At 32.7% G+C, this 17,874-nt stretch overlaps 1 protein-coding gene across 1 annotated transcript in view; it reads right to left on the bottom strand.

The window, feature by feature from the left end:
* LOC129219020 (microtubule-actin cross-linking factor 1-like) overlaps positions 1 to 17,874 on the bottom strand; it is a 121,596-nt gene that overhangs the window by 33,000 nt on the left and 70,722 nt on the right. The window contains exon 2 of the mRNA XM_054853340.1: positions 17,808 to 17,869. Within this exon, the coding sequence (XP_054709315.1) occupies positions 17,808 to 17,869 (62 nt within the window). The remainder of the gene's footprint in view (positions 1 to 17,807; positions 17,870 to 17,874) is intronic.

Here is a 17,874-nt window from a genome sequence, read left to right as displayed (position 1 = left end):
ATTAATGTAAATAGTAAATGTATCAAAATACATAAGTTGATGTCGATGCTTTGTAAACTTACAATTCTAACTACATTGGCAAAACGTTGGATTTAATTATTTTTTACGAACTATGGACATCGACGAAATTGAATATGAGACTAATGATGAGGTTAAACTTGAAACACTAAGACCTAAAAGTCTTTCTGACGCAAGGCATTGAAAAGCTCATAAAGAAGTGGGATAAGTCCGACGATGTAACAATCGATTACGCAGAGAACTGAACTTGCTTATCAAGTAAATATTTTAATTTTCTTTCGAAAATGATTTTCAAAACCTAACGATTACTTTTCCCCGTAGCGTTTTCTAGAAACCTTTACTAAGAAAGAGAACCTAAACTAGCTAAATAAAATCATAAATTTGGAAACAAAATCCTTACATCCCAACCGATGATTAGCGAATCCCTTCGTGAAAATATTGTATTGGCGTTTTTTTTTTTTTTTTTAATGGAAAGTATATTTACTGCAATGCTAATATAGTAAGTATGGATCGATGTATATCGGTATATCGCCCTGCCCTAATGCTTAGTAAGAATCAGTTGGTCGTTTGTTGAAATAATTTTGCATTCATTTTCTCGTAACTATTATTTGAGTTTGTACAAATGCATGTGCTTAGATGTTTTGCAAGTAGATTTTAGCTTCTAGTTTTGAACTATTGTATAAAATTAAAAACAATGTTCCCCCAAGTTTTATTGTCTTCTGACATGAAACTAACGTACTAAGATACAAGGATTTCGTCAACTTCTTTCGAATTTTTTAAGGGGTCCGCTAGATGAAAAACTTTGGGAGCCACTGTTTGATACGTTTACAATGACTGTATTTATTAAAAACTAGCAGTGCCCGCACGGCGATGCCCGTGCTAAGAATTTAACGAAAGTCCGTTGAATAAAAAATCCACGCCCCCCCCCCCCCTTCTGATGTGATCATTTTTCTACAACTAAAATGCGCACACACCTTTTCAAAAAACCTATTAAAGTATCTTTGGAATTTAAAATTATTCGCCAAAACACATAAAAAGATTAACAGCAGTTTTGAAACTCAAAATAATCCTTCAACTGTATAGTTCATCGCTTAACGCGCCAAGCAACTACGCTACCGTAACCCTGCCCTTTATCGAGTGAAGCGGTTTTTTTTCTGATATTTAAAATGTTTCGCCAAATAAACCATACTATAATAAAAAGGTTATAAAGAACAATCACAATTGAATAATACGAAAAATCAAATTATTTGCTTAGATAAGTAACTCTTCAACTGTAAGAACAAAAACAAACTTTAAAGAAATAAAGAACACAAAACCCAATAGAAAAATCGTACAAAATCAAATTGTGTACTTGAATATCGAGGGAAAAAAACGCATTCAAAAATCAGTTCGCTGACCACAACAGTCCCACAATAGCGTAGCGTCTGAACCGCACGGCAAGGTTCCAAGCAGGTATCGACACTGTCGGCCATCGTCCTCTCTATGAGTTAACTTACCCCGCCATCTATTAGGAATTCATAGAACTAAACATTTGGTTAAACATTAAATTGCAATTAAAAATATTTCGGTCAATCTGATTTAAATAGCTTTCCTCAATGCATGGAATGTTTAACACCAAAAGAATTTTTCAGTTCGAACCAGCAGTTCCTGAGATTAGCGCTTTCAAACACACAAACAAACTATTCAGCTTTATATTATTAGTATAGATTATAACCGTCGGGTGAGATCAACTTGCGGCTCTAATTTGCCCTTTTCTGCTTTCCGTATTCAAAAGATTCCAACCACCTGGAAATTTCTTAATATCAAGAAAAAGCAATAATTTTCATTTACAAACAATTAAAAAAAACAAAAAAATTAAAAAAAAACAATAATTGAAAAAACTTAATAAAGAGTGCATAAGAAAACATGAGTACACTGCAACCGAGAAGGCAGTGAAAGAGAAACAGCCATAGTGAACACCAAAAAAAGTCATTTTACTGCTTAACTTTTAATACATGCTAGCAGAAGTCCTGTAAATACTATCCTTAAGAAGTATATATAGAGAGAAATGCTTTAGTTCATTTAACGATTTTAAATTACGACTTTCCATTTACAAATATATAAAACATTTGCTCAACAACTTTAAAACTTTTTTAAAAACACGTTTCAATAAAGTCGCTAAGAGAAACTCCAGTTGAAACAGCGTAATGCAATTGAAAAAAAAGAAAAATATTTGATGCATTTTACTCCACAAAACAAAACTAAAGAAATTACAGCTTTGTTTTGAAAATAACGTTAAAGAAAGGACATCCCAAGCAAAATACAATCGCGTCAAGCATTTACAACACAGCTCGGTAAAAAAAAAAAAACTTTTCATACTGAAGCAAATGAGTGCCAAAATAATAACAGAAGCTGTCAAAGAGTCTGAGAGATTCTTTCCAACCTTGAATGATCGCCAGTTGACTCTTTACCTGTGACCATAACACCTTCGTCGAGAGGAAGAAAAAATAATTGGCTGGCAGATGACGCAAATGTGTTTACTAATATGCTAGCGCTCTTCGCCTACAGAAAAAAACTTTCACGACAATCGGTAGTTTAAATTAGTTCAAAAAACCCGTTGCCAAGTTTTCAAACTGCATTAGGAGAGAAAAATGTAGGGAATTTCGCTCATTCATTTTAAGCATATGACAGAAATTCAGGTTTAATGGTTTAATGTACACAACTTCAATATGCACGGGGAAGGGGGAAAAAAAACTTATTTTAAACAAACAAAAATTGCATACAGACTCTCATTTTTAATCACTTAGATACATACTAAAAAATCTTAATGCGTTTCGGAACGTATCTTTTCCCGTGGCTTAGGTTAGCTCTTGTATTTCAAATGATTTTTATGTCTGTTTCGATGTGATTATGAAGCTCATTTTTGAAAAGAACGAAAAAAATACCACAGTAATGGCTTCTCCAATATTCGGATCGTTGGAGAACACTAACGAAGATGAAATTTCACGTGGAAAACCATTCATTAAGGTGCAATTAAGACTAAATTGTATTACACAACGAGTAGAAGAATCAGTTTACCTGGCATGTGTATAATCGCAAATCATTTCTAGAAACATGCGACTTTTATTGTTAGAAATGATGAGAAACAAACACAGGCAAGTCGTAAGTTTTGATTTTCAACTCGATTTCTCAGTAATGATAGTAAAAGCGCAAAATTAAGACAAGAATCTGAAAATAGACTAGTACGGCCATATAACAAATTCAAATATATAGGGTTGGCACAAAAGAAGGGTAAATTTAAAAAATTTAAAGTCTCGAAACTATTATGCATATTAAACTAATTACTGCGCAATATTAAAGAAAAACATACAATGTTCTTTTTTATTTTTTTCGGCTACAAGTATTCCAATGAATAAGTCATTTGTAACACGACAAACATCAAATATCTATGTAAATTCACTTCGTTCCAAACGTTTAGTAGTATCACAATGGATCGTAATTCTGCACAAACGCGTCTGTCAATGGTTCATAATGCAGCACAAATGCGTTATTGTATAGTGTCTTCGACATCGGTGGCTCATAAAATGTCTTTGACTTAACCGCCTAATAAGAAATCATATTGCAAGTGAAACGAACTGGATTATAGATCAGATGGGGCTAACACATGGAGCACTTGCAACTGAAAAAAAAAAACGAAAAAATAACACTATTACTTTGATTTACAGGGTGCAAACCTGGGGGGGGGGTCATGGTACAGACTGCACCATTGACATTTTTAGGAAGGGTTGTTTAGAGGGGTAATTTTCCCTTTTTCGGAGGGGGGTTCTTGATTTGGGGAGGGAGGACTTCGCGATATTTAGGGGGTTCGCCCTTGCTCTTAGGGAGGGTGGGCACCCCTGTGATTTCGTGTATTTTTTCTTTTTTTCCAATTCGTGCACAATTTCAACTAATGTTATACTCTTTTCGATTGGACCGAAAAACTTGGCGGGCAGCATGTAGCCCATGTAACGCTAGTTGAACATTTCTGGTTTATGGTATATAAACTGTGTCCATCTTTTTTCTTTTCACCATAGTGGCTTAAAATTTCACACTTGCATATATTTCAATTTTGGTTGTTGATTCGTTAACTGTCTGTCACGAATCAAATGTTAAGCATGCTAATTGCTTTTTTCTCATATAATACAAAAAAAAAATATGAGAGAATTACTTCTACACTCCTTTTGAATAAAATATACTGTTTTCATCAAGATTCATCAGTTATTTTGTACGTAATTAGCATTAATATAAAGGTATGTCGAAACAATGGTAATTAGTGTTAGTCTGCTACTGAGGCCTTTCGTTGTTTATAATTGGTGATACAGTAACATCCCGTTACAACGAACACCAATACAACGAAATATTTGTTTCAATGAAATAAATTTTCAGTCTCGGTTTAATTTCCATTACGTTGCTTGAATTCCGTTACAGTGAAATTCGCGTTACAACGAACAAATTTTGATCCCTTGGAGTTTGTTGTAACGGGAACTCATTGCATTAAATATTTTGCAGAATTTTGCAGAAAATAACTAGCAATACTTATTCTTGCTATCTTATGCAATATAGATGAATATTTAAAATCTTTATTTAAACCAGCAAGGCCATCTTTAGTCTGTTACGATGGAATTGGTCCCAAGTAATAGTTTTGAAAATGTAATTTTTTAAACACCACTCAATAATTTTTATTAACCCTGCATAATATGATTGAAGGCTATTTGAGCCGAGGGTCTTAAACGCACATGGGGAAATCTTAATTAATGAGTCTTCTGCAAGTAAAACTAATAACCGTCAGGGGTGCCCACAGAGGGGGGGGGGGGATTATGGCGCAAGTTGCGCCATTTATTTTTTTTGGGGGGGGGTAATTTTTTTTATTTATTTAAATTTATATATTGATTTAATTTTAATTTAAATTATATTTATTTTACTTTATTTTATTCTATTTATACTTCATTTCATTTATTAATTTAGTTTGTGTGTCTGTGTACGTCATTGGCATAGCACAGAAATGTTCTAATATAACAATAATAATAATAATAATAGTAATAATAATAAATGAATAAATAAATAAAAAATATTTTTAAAAAATACATTAATTTAAAAAAAAGGAGAGCTAAAAAATAAAAAAGGAAAAGAGGATTGAGAAAAAATGGGAGGGGGTGAGAATTTGCGCCATTGAACTTGGGAGGGGGGATGGGCACCCCTGGTAACCGTATTCACATTCAATCCACACCTCGCACACAGAAGTTCATCGTCTGCGGACATAGGAATGAAGCTGCACCAACTTTTTGGTAGTCATCTGCGTCTCCTATTTCAGGAAAGGCTTGCAGCCAAGAAAGACAAAGAGCAGCTAGCAACCATGACTCATTTACCTCTCTCAGCTCTCAAAAAACAAGTAACTAAAAAGAAAACATCAAGAATATTTCTTCAGTCCATTTGCATCGTTATTTAATCCATGTACGACATTCTAGAAACGGTGAGGTTTTTTCTTTCCTAGTTTTCTGCACTTTCTACAGCAATCGAACAGTGGTGGAAAGATTATTTTTGCTATGGAAAAAAAAGAGATTATTATCGAGTAACAGGATTAATCTAAGTGCCATGCACAAACTGCACATGTCTTTTCTTCTCAAGCAAAAGATAAAGAGTTCTGATAGGAAATAAACATGTATTTTTTCAGTTTTCCATTTTCAATTTACTTAAAATTGTAGACGAAAAATCTTTCATTGTATTCATATATTAGTGTTTACAGAAAAAGTCAAATAACAGGTTTTATTTAACTTCTTCTTCTCCAACCAATACCTACATTTTTTTTCTTCGTTTCCTTATTTTCTCATTCTTTTTTATAAAAACCTTCAATTCTTTTAAAGGTCAAAACGTTAACACAAACGTTCTGAGGGATGAGGGCATCTTTTATGCACTTGATCAACGCTTAAATAGCATAAGAGCTGAGTGTGTTTCTGCACTTATTTTCTTCTTCGGTGAATTTTCACTGTTTCAGACTGTAGCATAATACTTATTTGTAGATACTGCAGCATTTATTCATTTTGTATTTTTGATAGCAATGGTGAGCAAAAAAGTTGTGTTACTCTTCGCATCTGATTTTATTATTTACATATATTTCATATAGATGAGAGTTTATACCGCTACTTTAAATAGCTTCAGGGGAATAATGGCATTTCTACCGGCACCAAAAGCAAATTAGTTCTCTTTCCATTAACGGACAAATTAGAAGTGAAACACAAAGAGTTAACTGCTTTTACACCAAGTTTTGCTCAACCTAAATAAATGCATTGTATCTAAAAATCTACCTCATACAATACAATACTACATACTATACAATACCTCATACTACATACAATGCCTCATACAATACAAAATCTACCACATAAAATAATGCATTGTATCTAAAAATCTACCTCTAACTGTTTTCAATGGAACTGAACGTTTTTGGACTCACTCCAGAGAAAACTTGCTGTACAATAAAAACCACAGAAGCAACGCTTTCCAAAATAAGTTAAAACTTTTAAGCACACTAGTACAGGGGTTCTCAACCTTTCTCTTTCTATTCCCAAGCACCCTTCTTTTTTGTGTATCATTAACTATACGTACCCAAATAAAAACACTTTAATGAATATAACACATTTTAATAAAAGTTTTTACTGTTAAAATCTGTTCACAGGTTTAATTGCATACAGGAAGTGACATGAAAAACAAGATTTTTTTAAATAGATGGTTCTTAAAATATTTTATTAATCAAACATAAATTATATTAGTCTGAGGAATAAATTAGTAAGAACACTAGGCTTTTTTTCCCCATGGAAATTTCACCAATGTTTGGAACCAGTTCGGTCATCTTCAACATAAGCTTTGTTTTTGTACTTGCTCCTCAGGCAAATCAAAATCTGAAAACCTTTTTTTCGCGGAAGTAGTAAGTTGTACTATAAAGAAGGTATTTCACTGGAATGCTTGCTAGTTATTTTGTTCTTTTCCAATACCAATCCAGAAGTTAATTAAGAAGGCATTGCAAAATTTTTGCTATAATGTAAGATCACACGGTATTACTCAAACTTAAAGCACAATTAAATATTAGCATTTATGAATATAATTTTGCATACTTTCTAATAATTAACCGCGAACCCCTTACAGACAGGCTTATCCCAAAAGATACACGTATCACTGGTTGAGAACCACTACCCTGATGGAGAAAGAAACAACGTCGCATTAATGAGATTACGTCAATATGCTCAAAATTCTTACAATTTTAATGACATGTTGACAGTTAACTATTCCAAAATTGAAATAATAGCAGACAATTTATCAATTTATTTGTCAATCAAGTTTCTTTAGACATTTTGTCATGGGAAATCAAAATTATAATTTGAAATGTTAATTTAAAATTGTAGGTCAGTTTTATAGAACTGTACAATATATAGTCTGAAACAACCAAGGCCGTGTTTAAGGAAAGGGTTTTAGGGGTCTAACCCCTCCCATCAAGGAAAATATACTTCAAAGCAAAATGAAGAAAAATGTACCAGCATTTAACTTAAACTAATACTGTAAGTTTGTGCACAGTGTTCTTTTTAAAACATTATCTTTGAACTTTTATGGCAGTTTACGATTGTCTTGTGTTTACCGACTGAAATAATGTTTTGGAAAAAAGAACAGTGGTGGAAGATCCCCTTGACAATACAAAGTTTGACAATACAAAGCATCAACTGCCTTAATGTTGCTCCTTTTGGGGAGGTGAAAAGAGCAAAATGATGTCGCCATTAAAATGCACGGTTTTGGCAATGTAATTTGCATCTTAACCTCTTTTCTGTTTAGTTTGTAAGCATGATTTCATAGTATAAAACTGATACACATATCATGTTGTAAAGGAAATTTGTGAACAATTTTTAATACCTTTTGCAATATACCACATAGTAAAGTGAATAGATAAAAAGTTTTGATTCGAAGGAAGCTGTAAAATAAATGAATATTGTGGGCTGTGGCCACAGTGTTCATTTAAGTGGATAAAATAATTCATTTCCTAAATGAATTATTTTACACACTAGTGTGTTTTCCTGACAAAAGCACACAAGGATGAAAAAGCATTAAAACCTTTCTCTTAACTAAGTTCTGGGCACGGGAACGCTAACAACATAATTCACGTTAGTTCCATGAAGGGGTTCTGGGGGAAACACGCTAGTTTTATACAATATCCTCACGTTAGCTCAAAAATGGAGTATTTCTGCAACAAAGACGTTAGTCTCGTCTAATATTCTCCAGTTAACTCAAAAATTAAGTATTTTTACAGAGAAGAAGTTGTATGAGTGGCATGTTTAAAAGCTTGTTCTAGGCGATCTTGTTGGCTTTTCAAAACAATTTGTACATCAGTATTGCATGCAAATTGTTTTTCCAAAAAATTTTTACTTCAAGAATTTCGCTAGCTATGAGTTTATCCTTGCTACACGAAGTCTTGGAAAATATACGAAGTAGATAAGCAGTTTTCGGTTAAAATAACAGGAAAATAAATCCTGAGTGGGAAAATAATTCGACAATACTTCTGTAAAAGCACTTGTTTTCACGAGGCTTCAATTTTCGCGAGACCGTCGTAATCGCGAAAATTTAAGCCTCGCGAAATACATATTTTTTAATTATATTTACTTATTTTTATTTATTTTTATTTTTACTTATTTATTTGTTCGTGTAAAACTCGCGAAAATTTCAGCTCGCAAAATCGCCAATATTTTCATTTTCACGAAAATTACAGCTTGCGAAAATAAGTGCTTTTAAAAAAGCTAACAACCTCGAAGTGCAAACGTATTTTATCAAAAAAGTATCACCTCAAATTTAAATTATAAATAAACTACTTAACATGATAGACTGAATTTCTGTTTATCAAAACCCATTCATGAGTTTTTTACGACATTTCTATCTGATAAGAGTATATTGACATCACTAAAATAGAGAATATTTCCACGTAACTCGATAACATGTTTTGCATGCATAAATTACTACACAACATGGCCTCTAACAAAAATATAAATAATGGAAGTTGGAAATGCAAGATATATTTTCAAGATAGAGAACTTCGTTTTTTTTTCTCTCAAAGAGACAAGTTTTGAATTCGCATTCATTTCCCTTGGAAAAAATTAAAATGATATCAATTAGAGAACCAGCGCGGTATAAAAGGAAAGAGAACGTTGTTTAAGCTATTTAAAATTAAAACTGGCTCGTTAACTTTCATTCAACGTAAATTATGATTATTATATTCTTTTCCAAGGTTAAATAAATAAGTGGTTCTTTGAAACAGACATAATCACACTTAATACTAAAATGATATCATTTTATTCCAAACTCAAGGAAATACTAATTATATTTAATTTACAAAAGAGAGGAGAAATTAAATACTCCATAAAATTTACTTTTTTGAAAAAAGGATAATGTATAATTACACGTGCACTATGAATTTTATCAATTCTCTCAGAAAACTTTTTTTTTCCGATTCCGAGGCTTTATTTAACAAACAAAGAATGAAAGCACGCTTAACTAAATTTCTAAAAACTTAAGTTAATTAAGAATTATGTCAATGGAGAATTTGTTGTAGTTTCACTTAGCAGTTGCCATTCTGTGAATTGTAAAATGAGAAAGGAATTTAATGGAGCGTTAATTTACTTTATAAATTACACAATAGAGTTTTTACTAGTTAAACCTACTGTTATCAAAAACTTAATTGTTTTATTTGAAATGATTTTTAAATTAATTATTTATTTTTTCAAGTTTTAATCACACAGATACAACGGTGTGTACCAAGGTTGAGAAACATTTTTACACTAAAATGGCGTCACATCAATTTTTGGCACAAGGCCGCACGAACCTATTTTTCAATAGACATTCTAAAAAACTACTGTAAATATTACCTTATATCAAATAAATTTAGTAATAGCACTAATGTTCTATAACAAAAATGTCCACAATTTTACTACTTAAACATATTTATGTAAATTGTAAATGAATGATAAGGCGGATAAAAAAGACTCCGGAAGGACGCATGCGGCCTAAAAGCCACACGTTACCCATCCTTGAGTATTCACTTACAGCTCATAAAAGCTAAGTTTGAGTGAGAAAACTACAAATGTTGCACTATAGCACTAGTGTAGAAAATGGGGGAAAAGCCATTCTGAATTTTTAAAACATCGCATTTGAATGTTTTACCTTTTTTTTCTCTTCTTTTTAATTCAAAACGTCAAACATTCTAAAGGTTAAAAAATGAAAAAAATACACATGTTTTCTTCCTGCGATCTCCCTTGTCATCCTTAGAAAGTCTTTTTTTTTAATGAAATTGATCACTAATTGTGACATTTATTGCTCTCGCATATTTCATTCCAAATGAATTTCACTCCTCCAAAAAATATCAAAGAGTATTTTCACACTTTGGAAATAAAAAAAATAATAAAAACTCTAATAATAGCTCTGGACATGAGTCATAAACTATCAATACGAAATGTTTCACTTTCCAATTACCAAGACACAACGAACATATTCTAGAAAAATGATAAATAGGGGTAAATTCACACAGCACACTAAAAAATCTTGGAATGATAAGATTTTATTTTCCTTCATTCAGTCCATCATTTTCATGTTTCAGAGTCATACCGAAATTGAAAAGATTTATATTTTTTTTCTTGACATTAGACAGTCAATTCATTGCGTATCTTAAAAGGCACAGTTAATATCTAGTCTTGATAAAGGGAATCTGTAAACAAAAAATACTTCGATTCACTGATATACGGATATTATGTTACGTATTTGAATTACAAGTTCAATGCATATTGATGATCAAAAGTGAAATAATTTTTAATCATAATGTAATTACAATTATAAAATAATTCAAAATTATTATACGAATTATAATAAAATAACAATTATTCTTGAAAATTCAAGAGGTAAAAACGAGTATCAAAAATGTTACAGGAGGATAAAACTATTAACATCACGCTTCTTAACTTTAAAATGAGTAACGTTAGACCAAGATTTTACTTTAAAAGTAAAGAACACATTTGGGTCAAGGTTGAAAATAAAATAAAAAAAGAGAGAGAGAGAGAAGACAGTTTATTTTTACTTTCAAATATTTAAAACGCAACTTTCTATCCTCGGCAGAAGTTGAGCATATGTCATTGTGATAACAAGAATAAAGGACAGAACAAGGGCATTAATGTTGAACAGTGATCAGAAAATGAAAAAATGTAAAAGCAATCATGTACGGCAGACGATTGAAAAAAGGAAAGAAAGAAATACGATTGAAATAATACAAATGAAATGTAATTCGTTTTCTGATTGAAAATGGTACAGTTGATATTTTAAATTGATTTTCCAACAATCAAAGCCTTATTGAGGAAAAAATACCAAAAAAAAAAAATTCTCCCGAAAAACGTTTTTTTTTTTGGGGGGGGGGAGGACTGAGGGGAAGCAATCAGAAGTATTCATGTTGAAATGCAAGGGAAATAATTAGAATTATTCATGTTGAAGTAAAAACTTTAACGTTTCCCTAAACTATTCAAGTATACTTTGTACCGGAAAAAAAAAAAAATCCACAAGAAAGAAGTATCAAATAAGTAGGTTAAAAATGTACTAATATATATACCCCCCCCCCAATATAACATTGGTAAAGGAGGGGTGTCCAAAAACCCCTACCAGTAAGGGCGGACCCCTAAATATTGTACCAGCAAACCAAAATCCCCCCCAAGTCATATATACCCCTCAAAATACACCCCTCTAAAAATTTCAATGGCGCAGCCTGCGCCATGACCTCCCCCCCCCCTTAGGTGAGCACCCTTGGGTAAAACGATCTGCTTTCTAAGCTTTAATTGTCGAAAAATCATCACAGTAGAGGCTCCGGCGTGAAACGGCGAAAGTATCATCTTCTTTTTGAAAGTAGTCCCGGCGGAGAACACAGAAGGTTTAATGCAGAAATATTCAAAAATAACACTAATAAAAAGGAAAAACTGTCTTATAAGATAGACTCGCCACATAAAGCAATGAATCGTCTGACTCTAACTATGTACAAAAGGCAAAGCCAGAGCAAAGTGAAGTCAATAAACAGTCTTGATATTTCAAAAAAAGTTTTAAAAAAAACATACTGGCTGTTTTATCCCGAATAATAATAATAATAAAAACCTGTGTGTCGGACATGCAATACTTTGAATAACTCACAAGCTATAACTCAAAACGTTAGAGAAAAAACAAGACAATAAAATGAACAAATCAAGCTTCTCCAAACCTGGTTCCCACACTTTCTCCAAACTCTCACCATAGAACACAAAAAATTATAAAACATTTTGCGAGAAAAATATAGGAAGAGAAAATTTGTCGACGGCTTCTACTCTCATCTATTCACTCGTACGCATCGGGATTGAGCATGCATTTAATTGCTTATGGGTCATTCTTCAAAAAGTAAGTTTTCTGTCACACGGCTTTTACAATAAAAACTTTAAGGAACAATTCATCTCGCAATGCTTTTTAATTTCCTCAATAATATATCTATTTAAACCTGGCAACAATTTTTTAATAATAATTTTTATTTTAGTTTATTTTTGGTTCACAACGTGTGAATTCCCACCTCCGTGGCATGGCACACACCTCGTGTGACTGTTTATGTTGCTTAATAACTTGTTTAATTAAAAGTATATACTTATTTATTTATTATTCCTTTCACAAGTGACTCAAATACTAATTGTTTAAGTATATTTAATTTTTTAATATTGTGTTTTAGTTCGTTTTAGTAGGACAAGAAGTCTTGTCGCACAATAAATTCTCACCTCCGTTACCTAAACACAAAATGCCATTCCTCATTAACACGTAGCAGTAATGACATCACATTTTATTTTCCATGATAGAAAGGAGCCCTCTTGTTTATTTTCAGCCATAGTTGAAGTTGTGAGATTTTTGTCGAAAAACAAAGAGATAGATTTTGCTGTAAAAACTTAGTGTGGTTATTCTGACTTCTCACCTCCGTGAACTCAGATTTCAGGGATGTAAATTAATGTAAAAAAAAAAGAAGTTAACATGTTTTCATATGTTTAACATGTGCAGATTGTAGCAACGAAGAAAAACAAATTCCCCTGAAAAATGTATCTATTAGGCCTATATTAATGGAAAATTCCTCACCTCCGTGACAGACCCTTATCAATGTCATTATTTCTGAGGTGAAAATAAATGATGGAGGGGAAAACAATCTAGCGTGTCTAACTTTTTTGTGTACAGTATCTATTTCTGCAATCTATTTCAATCACAAAAATATTCCAGCTGTCTTCCGTTTTAATCTTGTTTAGACTATTAATTTTGTGCATGTAGATTTTTATTTAAAACTAGCCGCCTGCGGCGACCAGCCGGTCCGCTTTCTTATGCCATTCGCCTTTCTATGCAAGCAGCCACCTACGGCGGCTGTTTGGTTAACTTGTCATTTAAATTTTTACTTCAAGTTACTACAAAGTAGTTTGCAACGAGCTGCGGCACAGTAGTGGTTCTTCTCCTTCGGACCGAAAGAACTAAAAAGCGGTCTTCTGCAGGTGTTGTAGCTCATGGTCGACTTGGAACAGGTCTTCTGGACACAGACTCTTCGAATTGGTATTGATCCCAAAGTCACTGAACAACACTAGGAGACACATTGAGACGTTTAGCAGCATCAGCCTGCGACAATCCCATTTCCATCCAGCCACTGCTCGCCACCTTTACGAATCGGGTAAACGACATCTCTAAGACATTTTCAAAACTTTATTGACCACTAGCCGCCTGCGGCGACCAGCCGGTCCGCTTTCTTACGCCATTCGCCTTTCTATGCAAGCAGCCACTTACGGCGGCTGTTTGGTTAACTTGTCATTTAAATTTTTACTTCAAGTTTGCCGCCTTCGGCGGCTGTTTAAATAAATTTGGCAGCAGTATTAATCAAAATATCTCTATCTTTTGTTGTGCCATTCACATTTTTACGCCACGATTGCCGCCTTCGGCGGCTATCTACCTTTACGATTTATCTCTAAATTTTCTTATCCATCTCTATTTACTTTAACCTCCCCGCCCAATTCCTAATAAAAACAAAGATCACTCAAAAAAAAAAAAAAAAACTTTTTTTATTTAAGTAAAGCAAAAAAAAAAAGTTATCTTAAAAATTCCCCATAGTGTGCAAAAAGTAGCGTTTGACAAAGAAAAAAAAATCTCGCTGTTTTTTATTGAATTAAATGTGCACAACTATGAAATGTAACATAATATAGATGCAGCAAAACGTTCTAGCTTGGGGGGGGGGGATGGAAAAAGAAATAAATACAATCCCTAAATAAAACAAATAAAGGAAAGAAAAAAAGCAAGCTCTTCCGGAAAACACGTGGTCACACGTCATAAAATGTAAAAGTAAGCTGTATAGTAAAAGCAAAAGATAAACATTGTTTGCGATTTAAGATTTATCGTAAATACCGAATCGAAATCCAAGTAGTGACGTCAGAGGCATAAAAGATTGAAGAACGCTTTTTTCGACCGATACGTGGAAAGACATAATGTGTTCAGCATTAAAAAAATGTTTAAAAAAAAAACTATTGCGTATTTTAAAGAACTTTTTTCTTCTGAAGAGGGCGAAATGGTTTTACTATTACCAACTTAAATTTTAGAAATGAGGCTTTGACACTTCTCACAGGATGATATTAAAAAAAAAAAAAAAAAAAACCCAGGAAAAATGCAAATTAAAGGTTTTTTGAAAAATTCATAAAAAATACAAAAATTGCTCTATTTTCAAAATTTTTTCATTCATCATATTTAAAATTAAATTTCCTACACTATAGTACAAAAAAATATTTGTGTGGGGCGATTGATTCGGGGTTTGTGAGGTAAAAAGTACAAAAAAACACATAAAACATTAAATAACTTTTTTCTAATTAAAATATCAAAAATCGAAGCTCGAGGTGCACATCTTCAGCAAAAAACTGCACCTGTATACCAAATTCCACCTTTCTAGGCCTTACCGTTTTCCCGGGATGCGCGCCACACACACACACACACAAACATCTTATTTTATTATATGTATAGAAGAGTTGTTTAAAATATCATTTGTAGAATTATGAGTGATTTCAGCAAAATTTGGATATTTTATTACTGTCTATTTATTACTACGGTATTACTGTCGTTAATATATACTTGGTAAAAATTAAATTTCATTATACCGGGGTAACGTTATAACGCCGGGGCAAAATATGTACCCCAAAACCTCCGTGGAGTAATCTTAGACCATTGAGAGATTGTTTTAATGATCTAAGGATGCAGTGGGGTTCTAGAGTATATTTCCTTCGTGTGTTTTCACGCTTTATGAAAGTTTTATGAAATTTGGGGAGAGACTCGGCGCGGTGGAAACGCAAAACATGCAAAAATGCTTGCTATATTTTTGCAAAAAGGGCTTCGTGATATACGCGCTATTTTTACGAAAATACAAATAATAATGATCCGTAGAAATTAAACTACTTAGCGTAATTAATTTACAGCTTGTTTCTGACATCCCACAATACGGGATATTCAAAAACACAGTTCCTTTCTCTTCCAGTTGGTTTTCTAAATACAGTCCTGCTTGAATATTGGCTCGATAGCGCGTTCCAAAATGCCGTTTATATAACCATTCATCTTCTATAGAAATTCGAAACAGCTTCTAATAACAATATCAATCAACATTCGTTCACAATTCCATCTAAAACACTTAAAGTGTCCAGTAACTGACAGAACTCACATGATACATCCGTTACTGAGCCAAAAAATATTATTTAAGTACTGGCTCTGGAAATCTCCAAAATGTAACTGTATTATATAGAAGTAGAAATATAGAGTAGTATGTTCTTCATGCAATGAAACAAGGCCATATTTAAGGGTTGGGCTTTTTTTTTTCCTTCAGTTCAAACCTCCTCCGGAAATTTTCAAAACTATTCCAAAAAATGCTTTTTTCCCGTGAAAAATTAATATTACTATTTTAGTATTTTATTTACTTATTTATTTTTCAATTTTACTTGAAAAATGAAATTATATTATTGAAGAATTCTACGAACTGAGTGTTTCATCTGCAGTATTTATTTTTATTATAGTTATTGTGAATATCCTTTCTTACGAAACAAGACGGCGTTTTCCTTCACATTTGATGACTGGACGCTAATGACAAAATCATCAAAATTCCTTATATTTGAAAATGCCAAACTTTATATTACTCAAAAGTATTCTGCAATTATACCATATCTAAAACTGCTAAAAATACGAATGTAAGAAGTATTACTCTGAATGCGCGAATATGAGTACATGCCATCTATTCTTCCGAGTTGTTAAAAATGCATCGAATATTTAACAGGGGTGAAGTTATGTGGTGTACCTATCAGATTTCTTTCCTTGATGTAATAGATGTCATTTTTTAACATTTGCTCATTTTTATCTGCCCTTAAAGCAGCACCTCCTCATCAAAATAACCTATTACAACAAAAATCAATATAATATACAAATGAAATAATATTTTATTGATCATTTAGATTTTACGAGAAATATGTTTTGTAAAACCATCCCCGAAACCAAAAGTCGGGTTACGGCCCTGCAGGATATAACATATTAGAAGTTTTTGCAGGGTGTTTTGCTCAACTATTAAAATGTCTATTAAAATAGCCAAATGCATCAATTTGGGCAAAAAATAGAAAACTTTGTAAAACTTAAGATTAAAAGATTTAGCTAGAGTAGATTTTACAACTGTTTATGTTTGATAAAAGAAAGAAATACCTTAATCCAAAGTTTTGAAGGAAAAAAAATGGTGAAATAAAGTGCGGTCAAGATAAAGGAAAAGGGATGCTTTATTGCGGGATATAAGTGCGGAAAATGATAGAGCAATGCAAAGCTGTTTGTTTACAAAGTCAAAAATACCGACAGTTTTAATGACTCGAAATCAAAGTCAGAGGACCGCCATCAGATTGTTGGATTAAACGAAACCATTTTAAGACTTTTCAAAATAAGATATATACACAGAAACAGGCTCAAATTGATGGTGATTAAATCTTTACATAATGTATCTATTTTCAAAAAGAAAACACAGTTGAAGAAATCCCTTCAAATAGCTGAACGATGGTGAAGGGCAAGTGAACCAGTTTCTCGAAACAAAGGTCACATTTTAACAATTCACCGGCGGCATGTCTTCGATTGACACTTCTTGCGTAGCACGCACAAAAAGTACACAACAATAACGGGAAGCAAAACGGGATAAACATCTCACACGCGATGCCTGCATAATTATATCACACACACATACAAACGAAGAAGAGAGAATAAGAAATTGGTAAAATTGTGACAAAGCATATACTAGTACAAATAAAAACAATTAAAAAAAAAAACTCTGCAAACAGCCATATCAGGGTTATGGATGCAGCCCCTTAATCAGTGCAAAAAGAAATGGATACCTACGTCCGACAACGGACAAGAGAACCAAGAGCCGTTTCAGTGTTATGAATGCAAACCCCTTCATCAGAACTAAAAGAAATGGATACCAAAGTCCGACAGCGGACAAGTGAACCAAGTTCACTTGTCCGTTGTCGGACTTTGGTACCCATTTCTTTTTGCACTGATGAAGGGGTTTGCATTCATAGCCCTGAAACGGCTGTTTGCAGAGTTATTTTTAATTCATTTTAATTGTGTTTTTATTTGTTCTAAAATGTACGTTATAACAATTTTACACATTTCATTGTACAAAGTTTTAGCTGCTTTTTTACAATAAGAAATTGTCCAAAAATATGTCCACTCACCTTCTTGAGGTGTTTGTTGAGCCACTTGGTGAATGTTTTCTTCTGGATGGAGTCCCGTTCATCTGTA

Source organism: Uloborus diversus, chromosome 3 (assembly GCF_026930045.1).
Source record: "Uloborus diversus isolate 005 chromosome 3, Udiv.v.3.1, whole genome shotgun sequence".
Classification (NCBI taxonomy): domain Eukaryota; kingdom Metazoa; phylum Arthropoda; class Arachnida; order Araneae; family Uloboridae; genus Uloborus; species Uloborus diversus.
Note: the sequence above shows the minus strand (reverse complement) of the source record. Positions and strands in the feature narration are given on the sequence as shown.